The sequence below is a fragment of the Sminthopsis crassicaudata genome, chromosome 5 (assembly GCF_048593235.1).
Source record: "Sminthopsis crassicaudata isolate SCR6 chromosome 5, ASM4859323v1, whole genome shotgun sequence".
NCBI classification, from domain to species: Eukaryota; Metazoa; Chordata; class Mammalia; order Dasyuromorphia; family Dasyuridae; genus Sminthopsis; species Sminthopsis crassicaudata.
The window spans coordinates 297,852,646-297,862,645 of NC_133621.1; the positions used below are offsets into that span (position 1 = coordinate 297,852,646).

General features: G+C 42.6%; 2 protein-coding genes across 3 annotated transcripts in view; one reads left to right on the forward strand and one right to left on the reverse strand.

The window, feature by feature from the left end:
• NCF4 (neutrophil cytosolic factor 4) overlaps positions 1–10,000 on the forward strand; it is a 155,536-nt gene that overhangs the window by 45,579 nt on the left and 99,957 nt on the right. The gene's annotated exons all lie outside the window — the stretch shown is intronic.
• Positions 1,299–10,000, reverse strand: part of PVALB (parvalbumin) — a 21,920-nt gene continuing 13,218 nt past the window's right edge. The window contains exon 5 of the mRNA XM_074271585.1: positions 1,299–1,534. Coding sequence (XP_074127686.1) covers positions 1,506–1,534 — 29 coding nt within the window. The 3' untranslated portion in view covers positions 1,299–1,505. The remainder of the gene's footprint in view (positions 1,535–10,000) is intronic.

Genomic DNA, 10,000 nt, shown 5'->3' on the forward strand with positions numbered 1-10,000 from the left:
AAGCCTATTTGTGTGACAGGGCCATTTCTGAGTCTAAATGCGCATCTTTGTTCCAAGTTGAGTGTAAGCCCCTCGAAGGCAGGGACTGTTTTCTCTGGACTCCTCTTCCATGCTAAGGACAGGTGATAAATTGATTAAGAACAGGTGAAACAATGACTGATGGGAATGTTTTGCGTAACTTCATTTATACTTTTGAAATAGGAGGCCGGGGATGGACTTAAAGGCGACAATCTGGAACTCAAAGTTTTAAAAACAAAAGTAAAAAAAAAAAGTTGTTTTAAATGTAATTAGGGAAAAATAAAAATATTTTAAAAACCAAACCAAACCATACAACCAAATGCAGAAAAATAGAAATATTAAATTTATCCTTTTGCAACCAAAATTATATTTTTAAAAAAAGAATAAGTGAGACAGATAACCCTTAGAGTTAAAAGCATATTCTCAAAGGAATTTGGGAATGGGTCCCAAGAAACGTGGAGTGTTTTGTCAAAATCTAATAGCAACAATACCCATCTCCTTGGCTCTTACTAGTCACGTGATGCTGGCTTAACCTCTCTCTCTGGACTGTGGTTTCCTCATCTAAAAAATGAGGATGACAATAGCAGTGAAATGTTGTGAGAATGGGAAATGGAAAAAGTGATGAATTTGGACAGTGACCATTCACTTAAACTCCTTTTGAGCCTCAGTTTACTCTTTTGTAAAAGTGGTAAGTTTAGTGGAACTCTAAGGTCACTTCCAGCTCTAACTTTCTCTAAGAACGCAGATTTTGAATTGAAGGTTCCTTGGAGGTCATCTGGAGAGAGTTCAGTTCTCTCATTTTACAGATGAGAAGACTGAGGCCCAGAGTGGTAAAGGAATTGGCTGAAGGTCACATGGGGAATAAGTGACCCTCTGAGGATTTAAATCCATTGGTGCTAAATCCAGAGCTTCTTCTACTTTATCTCATGCTTAGATGATCTCTAAAGTTTCTTTCAGATTAACATCCTCTAAGTGAGGAAACATGGTTCAGAATCCCAGCTTTGACACTTGTAAACTCTGTGATCTTGAGAAACCATGTCACCTTTCTGGGCCTCAGTTTACCCACCTGTAAAAGGGAGACAATTCCTTTATACTACCTACCTTCCAGGGATGTTATGAAGGCCAAATAAGAGAGTTCAGAAGAGGATCTTGCAAAGCCTGATTTGTTTTGATGTTGAACCTTGCCTTCCCCAGACCATTCCCTGCTCCCTCAACTCCCACCAACAAATGTTCTTTTCCAAACCAAAAGCAAACCCAACGTGAAGCAAGAAAGGCTTGGCTCATCAGAGTCCTAGGAGTCAGGTGGATTTGACCTTTATTGTTTCTACCAGCGTTTTCCAGAGTAGTGATAGAGTTACAGGGCTGCAGGGAACAGTTGGAGTAAAAAATAGCATAAATAAAAAGGAGAGAAACCAAGGAGGTCGGCAGGAGGCGACTGGAATCCGTCGTTCAGGGGCAGTCGAAGGGCCTGGGGTGCTTAGAGCCGTTTATGATTCAGCCACCATAGTCGAGAATTCTGCAAGAAGCAACAAGGACAGTGGGAAGTGGCAGAGGAGAGACAAGGGGAGATGGAGCCAGGGGACATTGGTGAACGTGGGCCTGGATGAGTCCCAGACCCTCAGTGCACACTGCACATGGACACTGCTGCTCACACGCCCAGAAGCAGACCTGGCCATGACCTGGAGACCAGAGGTCTCAGGGATTCCTGTTTGTGTAAAAAAATGGGGTGGGGGTGCCCTCAAACATCATTCCAAGCCTCCACGTCTGGCTCAGGAAGTGTTGTACTGATGTAAGACTCCCATTGGCCTGGGAGACTGAGGAACTGAGTTCAGATCCCAGCTCTGTCACTTTGTAACTCTGTGACTTTGGGCCAATAACTAAACTTCTCTGAGATGAAGTCTTGAGGGGGTTGGACTCAAGAGTACCCGAGGTCCCCAAGTCTGACAAATCTGGGCGCTGTTGAATTTGACCTGTGTGACCTCAGGCTGGTCACTTTTTCCTGGACTCAGTTTCCTTCTCTGCAAAATGAGGGGATTGGACCAGCAGGATTCTGATCTCTTCTGACTCTAGATGGTGAGGTGCACAGAGCACCCTGCCTGGAGTAGGAAGACTCATCTTCCTGAGTTCAGAATCCCAATTTTGACTTTTAAAAACTCTATGACCTTGAGAAATTACTGTACTTTTATGGGTCTCAGTTTGCACCTGTAAAATGAGACAACCCATTAATACTATCTACCTTCCACTCATTTTTACTAGCTATGTGACCCTGGCCAAGTCCCTTAACCTTGTTTGCCTCAGTTTCCACATCTGTCAAATGAGCTGGAGAAGAAAATGGGAAACATTCCAGTTCCTTAGCTAAGAAAACTCCAAATGGGGTCATGGAGAGATTGAACAAGAAAAATGATCCTTTAACAAATCTTAGTTCTCCTATTTATAATCCACGTGACTGTGGCAAATTAGTTCAGCAGTCTGGGTCTCTGTTTTCTCATCTACAAAATGAAAAGGTTTACGAGGAGTCTTTCATTTCTAAAAGTCTGTGCTCAATCTGGAATAACTGAAAGTCTTCTGGCATGGCACTGGAGACCTGACTTTTAATCACGCACTCCTATGTGATCTTGGGATCAGTTTCCCCATTTGCAAAATTAGGAATTTGATCCTGGTGAGCTCTGAGCTCTCTCCCACCATCTCTAAGTCCGAGCCCCCCCTCCTCCAGGAGCCAAACTTGACCATTCTGTACCTTGTGCCCTCTCTCTCCTCTGAGTGCATAGCAGTGATCTCCTGTCCCTTTCACTTGGCACGTAGCAGACATCTGCTGCATCGTGACGTCTCTGATGCTGTCGCCTTGCCTGGCTTTTTAACCCTTTCCTTGCTATTCAGTTTTTCTTGTGTTTACGTTATGATTCCCCAGTCAGATTGTAAATTCCTTGAGGGCAAAGGCTGGGGCTTTATATTTCTTTGCACTCTTTACGGGACCTGGCACAGGCTGGACATCTCCTGGCATCCAATTAACACACTGATTAATGAAACCCTCTTGCCACCTCTATTTCCCCTGAGCTTCCCTTTCTCCCTAACCCTCAAGTCCACTACACTGCATAATCGTTTCATGCCTGAAGTCTAGGGATGAGTGCAGGAGGGATCAAAGGATCAGAGATTAAAACTGGAGAGGACCATCATTTTGTCTCTCTTCTCATTTTTTTCAGATGAGGTAAGTGGGACCTAGAGAAGCAAGGTCACCCAAGCAATAAAAGGCACAGGAAGGATTCAAATCCAGGCCGCTGTCTCGAGAGCCCCCTGACTTTTGCCGCTCATCTTCTCCTCTTTCTCTAAGATCCCCATTAACACCCCAATCGCCAAATCCAATGACCTTAAAAGTTCTCCTCCTCCTTCACAAGCCCTCGGCAGCATCTAACATTGACGATTCCCTTCCCTCCTCCCCCTTTCTGGCTTCTCCCCTCCCTGGCTTTCAGAGAGGACATACTTCATAGTTCCTCTCTCGAATTTTTCCTTCTGTGACCTTAAATGGCTCCGAATCCTTTTCCTGATCCCTTTAGGTGAGTTTCTCTTTTTAGAATTCTTCCCTTTTATACTCCTCCCCCATGGCAATGTCATCCACTCCCATTTGTGTGTGCGTCTGATGCCAGGTCTAGCCATGGTAACCTCATTAGTATGAATTTGACTTCTCCTGGCCTAAATTTCCTCATCTGTAAAGTGAGCAGATTAGACTGGATGGATCCTCTGGGCCTTTTCCTATCTACATCTGTGATCCCATGGGATAGTGGCGAAATCAGCTTTCTCTCCCTGGGTCTCAGTTTCCTCAACTGTAAAAGGAAGAACTCAAGACAAGATGGCCTGTGAGGGGACAACCTATTACCGATGATCCCTCGATTCCTCTCAGCCTCAGTTTTCCTTTTCTGAGAAATGAAAAGTTAGTCCCTGGAGTCCCACTCTGGTCTAAACCCTATGATCCCCTACTATCCTCCCTAATGTATTCCATACTCTTAGCCACGCTGTTTGTATTCACTGTCCCCTAATATCCTCCCAACCGCCACACTTTCTTCTTATGTTTTTCGGTTCACATCGTACACTTATTTTCTTACCTCCTCACCATCTGTCAAATTGCCACTCAAACTTGAAAACTTGACTCGAATGGCAAGTCCTCCGGGAAGCCTTTGTTGCCTGTTGCTCCCATTGGCAACATCCATGAACCCCTTCCAGAATATTTCATCTGGAACCTTCCTTTGATAAGGTTGGAATGGATCCCCATTATGTAGATGTAATTTACATTTCTGGGCCATCTAACTACATTTTTTCCCTAGATATAACCTCTTTGAGGGAAGCCTAGTTTTATTTTCTGTCTTCCTAACACTTAGAACAGTGGTTAGCATGTAGTAGATGCTTAATAAATGCTTTTTGAGTGTGGTACAGTGGAGCTGTCACTGATTCTTGAGTCTGAGGACCTGGGTTCAAATCTCAAACATCATCTTTCCCATATATAAGACTTTATCTCACTTCCCTGGGTCGTAGTTTCTTCATTGAAAAATTAAGGGTTTGGTCTAGATCAGGAGGCTCAACATTTTATAGTTCTATAAATCAAGTTGGATTGACTTGTATATTCTTTTGTGTGATTATTTTTGATATGCAAATCAAATCCTTTTCTCTATGGGCCAGGACCTAGCAAAACTGGCTGCATCAAGGAGACCAACTGCTGAATTGAAGTAAAATCCTTACTATGTGCAAGGCACTATCTTCAACACTGGATACATATACACACACACATACGTATACACGTGTATATGTACACGTATGTGTGTGTATGTGTGTGTGTATATATATTTGTGTGTGAATGTAATATGTGTGTGTATCTGTTGTGTCTTGGTGACCCCATATGAGATTTTCTTGGCAGAGATAGAAGTGCAGTTAATAAGACAGAATTAAATTGAATTGCTTTAAATTGAATAGTTCCTGCCTTGAAGAAGCTTACAATCACTATATTTAGGACTATAGTAGAATTAGGGGTCTGTCACCATGGAGTCTTCAGAGGCCAGAATGACATTGAGTGGATGGAAGTTATGGTTACAATGATCCTGTCATCCCCACATCTTCTTTTTCCAGGGTAAATACTTCTCAGTTCATTTCACCAATCCACATGAGATATGGGTCCAAGATAGGCCATCCCACTTATCAGCTTCTCGAGTTACTCAAAGCTATTCCTAGAACGTGGTATCCTGAACTGACCACAATATTCCAGACATAATCTGAGTAGGGCAGAGAAGAGGCGTCTATCAATCATATCCCTACTTGGGATGCTAAATTTCTGCTAGCGCAACTTAAAAAGTAATCAGTCCCTTTTTGGAGGGAGAAGGGGCTTCCATATTATACTACTGACTTAGACTGAAGTTGTAGTTCACTCAACCTTTGACTCAGACTTTGTTTCCATGTCTCTCCCATTCTATACTAATATGATTGATTTTTTGGACCTAAGCATATGACTTTACATTTATTCCTTTTAAATCTTATTGTTTTAGATTCATCCTATTATACCAGCCTTTTGAAATCCTTTTGGATTTTTATTGTGTCCTCCAATACATAAACTACTCATCAAGCTTTGTGCCATCTAAAGAGCAAGACTAAGATAAGAGCCTTGTAGCGCATCATTAGAGAATTCTGTTCAATTCAATATTATTCTATTAATCATCTATATCTAGGTGTGAAGAGGTAGGCATTCTTGGGGAATTGGGGAATTTGTCAAAGAAAATAGACAAATTATTTCTATCTAGAAACAAACAGTAAGGGGCTGGCTAATAGATAATATCTTCTTTTCAAGGAAGTAGGCTATATCAGCCAGAAGGTTTACCATACACTGACAAGATTAATGTCAAAAGAAAGTGGGATCCTGGCAGATGAATCTCAAGGAACTAAGAGTGAAGTTGGTAGGGAGCTTGATAATGCTGCACTCTCCATTTAATAAACATGAGTAGGAGCTCCCTGTCACCTCTAGGATCAAATAAGGCTCCTTACTTTGGACCTCTGCACAATTTGACCTCAATATACCTTTCCAGCCAAATTACCCATTATCCCCCTTCACACACTCTGGAATCCAGCCAAATGATTCTTCCTGATGTTTCTTATATGTAACACCCTGTTCCTGTCTCACGGCCAGCCCAACCTTTTCCCAGTCCTACCTGTACCTGCCTCTTAGAGCTTCTACTTCCCTTCAAGACTCAGCTCAGTTACCCCTTGTCCCCTCAAATTACCCTGTGCTTACTTTCTGGCTGTTTTACACAAGGAAGCTAGAATCATGGTGGGATAAAGTGTCGGGTTACCAGTCAGGAAGCCCTCAATTCAAATCCTGCCTCAGATCCCGAACAAGTCAATCACTTAACTCTGCTTCTCTTTCTATAAAATGAGAGGATAGGTCTCTAAGATCTCTTCTAGCTGAGATTGGATGAGAAAATATTTGTAAAATCTTGGTATGCCTTATAAATGTTTATTCCCCATAGAAGTACATGTTGTCTTCTTTGATAGATTGTAAATTGCTTAAGTCAAAAAACCATTCTGTCTTCTATCTTTAGGAAAGTAAAGTCCCTGGCCCAGAGTCAATGAGCATTTATTTAGCACCTACTATGTGCCAATAAGTACGCTCAGCACTGATGATATAGTGGGACTCATTTTCTTAATAATCACTTGTTGGTTGATTGATATTGATAGAAGGATACTCAATAATGGATTCAGAAAATGTGGACTTCAGGCCCAGTTTTGTGACCCTGATCCAATCACTGAAAAACTTAGTTGACTTATCAGTCAAACAGGGAACTATTTAGTTATATCTGTAGCACCTACTTCTCAGAGGTGTCGAAGGACCAAGCAAGCCAATCGGGCTAAGTCTTTGAGAGCTCCAGATGCCATATGCATACTGGTTACTGGTGGAAAACTTAAAGAATGGCCTTTGAATCTGATTTGATTTAAACTTTGATGCTTAAACCATATAGTTCTGTGTAAATCACTTAGCTTCTGAGCCTTGATTTCTTTGTCTGTAAAGTGAGTCCAAGAATAGACCTACTTCTTACTTTCATGTATCCCTCTGAGGAAAACACTTTGGGAATCTTAATTAATGAGTCCCTGTGATTAAGCCCAGAAAGTGAAAGTGACTCTGGAGGCCCAGAAAGTGGAAGTGCTTTGCCCAAAGTCACACAGCATAGGCTAATAACCCTTCCTGAAGGTTTCCCAGGAGGCTCAGTGGCATAAAAACAGGAGCTTGTTTTTCCTCAGACACAGGAAGATCTCAGTTGAATTCCCCTCTTGGATAACTGAGCAAGTCACTTAACCTTAACTTCATCTGAAAAATGGGGATAATAATAGCATCTATTTCCCAGGGATGCTGTAAGGATAAAATGAAGAAAAAATGGCTTCAGGCAATATTCTAGGTCTCTTAAGTTACAGGTGAATTACCAAATTGCATCTCAGAAAAGGAAATTCCTTTTGATGAGTTCTCCCCCTGGCTGAAATCACAGGTCTGAATCTATCTACCTCATAGATTGTGGGGTAGATGGATCATTGGAGGTCATTCAGAACAATTCTACCATTTTCTGGGTGAGAAAATGGAGATCTGGGGTACCCCCACATTACACAGGTAACATATGGCAAGACTTAAGTACTAACTAAGATCCACTGGTTCCAGTTGGGAAAGTGTTTATGAAAGCCAGTGGAGATGTTTTGCATAAAATGTTATAATGTAATTTGCTGATATAAGACCATAACTTCTGTCTAATATTGTATTCCAATATAGAATTCTAGTATATTATGGTAGGGTGTTTTGGGGGGGGGACTATGATTTCCTTGGTGGAGAAAACAGCTTTGACCAATACAAGTGAGCCTCTTTTTTTGCAACTAAAAGTCTTGGCGGATTGCTTAGGGGCAGTGAGAAATTATGTGACTTGACCAAGGTCACACAGTCAGACTTGAACTCAGAAACTGGTTTAATTCATCAGCCTTGACTGTTGCTCTTTTAGCTGTACAGAACAAGTATTCTATACGGTGATCCGTCTATATTATCACAGGTTGTGGGCAAGTCTTCCTTCAGGGAAATGGACTAAGTAATTAGCCATCCCCTAGAATAAACCCAAGGATATGGCCTGCTCTCTTTGTCCCAGCTGTCTTGAGACTTCTCCTTTCCTGGAGCATCCTCCTCACACCCTCATCCTTCCAATCAATAAAGGCCCTGAAGGAAGGAGGTGGGTTGAGGAGGAAGAGAAGGAGGTGGTGGTGATAGAAAAGGAGGGGGAGGAAAAGGAGGAGGAGGAGGAGAAGAAAGAGAAGGAGGAGGAGGAGAAGGAGGAAGAGGAGGAGGAAGAGAAGGAGGAGAAGGAGGAGGAAATGATGATAGAGGAAGAGGAGGAGGAGAAGGAGAAGGAGGAGGAGGAGGAGGAGGAGAAAGAAGATAAAGAGGAGGAGGAGAAGGAGGAGAAGGAAGAGGAGAAGGAGGAGGAGGAGGAGGAGGAGGAGGAGGAGGAGATGATGATAGAGGAAGAGGAGGAGGAGGAGAAGGAGAAGGAGGAAGAGGAGGAGGAGAAGGAGAAGGAGGAAGAGGAGGAGGAAGAGAAGGAGGAGGAGGAGATGATGATAGAGGAAGAGGAGGAGGAGATGATGATAGAGGAAGAGGAGGAGGAGAAGGAGAAGGAGGAAGAGGAGGAGGAGGAGAAGGAGAAGGAGGAAGAGGAGGAGGAGGAGAAGGAGAAGGAGGAAGAGGAGGAGGAGGAGGAGAAGGAGAAGGAGGAGAAGGAGGAGGAAAATCACAAGACCGTCCTTCACTGTCCCTCAGGAAACTGAAATTAGCCTAATTTTATGTGTTCTCCTGCGTCTCTGTGCAGATCTGACAAATTTAGATACTATTGACAGGCGGATTAGCCAAAAGTGATGGCTTGGAACTTAAAAGGAGAAGGGATAGTGAGTGAGAAGTTGGGAAGATGCCCATTCTCTCATGTTCATCTCTTTATCTGAGGGCCAGGATCATGGATTCTGAGGCTCAGAGGCTATCTAGTCCTACCTCCTGATCTCTACATCCTGAAACCCCAATGACTTGTCCAGGGTCTCACAGCTGCTAAATGTCTAATCTTTGACTCATGAGCAGCAAGGTTATACCCCCTTCCTTTGCTGTTTCTTGTAAAATGTTGGAGCAGTTTTATGATTAGAATATAGTGCTTTATATTTGGCATTAGAGGACCTTGGTGTGAGTTATGTCTCCTTGAGCCTTAGTTTCCTCATTGATAAAGAGATCGCAAAGGGCTGGAAGCCATTGATCAAATTTAGAGCTGGCAGTTCTCTTAGAGATCATCTGATCTAACCTCTCTCATTATATAGGTAGGCAAAGGGAGATTCAGATAAAGTGCTTCATGCAAGGTCATAGCGCTTGCAGCAGAAAGAGCACTGACTCTATAACCAGAGGATCCGGGTTCAAATCCCACCTCAAACACTTTTAACTTTTGTGACCTTGAGCAAAGGTGTGCATACCTCAATTTCCTCATCTGTAATATAAGGGACCTCTGAAGTCTAAATCCATATTCCTGGGACATTCTGACTCCAAATGTGGTGATTGTTCCACTATGCCCTTGTGGAAACATGGAATAGAAGGGTTAAAGCTGCCATTTTGTGGTCTAGAGGCGACATTGACCTTGGAATCAAGAAGACTTGGATTCAAATTTTCCTCATCTGCTAACTAAAGGGGTTGGACTAATTTCTACTGAGCATCCTTCCAACTCAAACTTTATGATCTGACGTAATTCTTTTTCTAAGGTAAGGCCATTTCTTTGTGTTCAAGCATCCATGGTCATAACAACTGTGCCATCATCCTACTAAAAAAGCTTTTATGCATTGGATAGGGAGATCATTTCATGATCTTGGGCAAGACACTAAACTGCTTTGAGACTCAGTTTCCTCCTCTGTAAATGAGGATAATAACAGCTCCTACTTCCCAGAATGGCAGTGA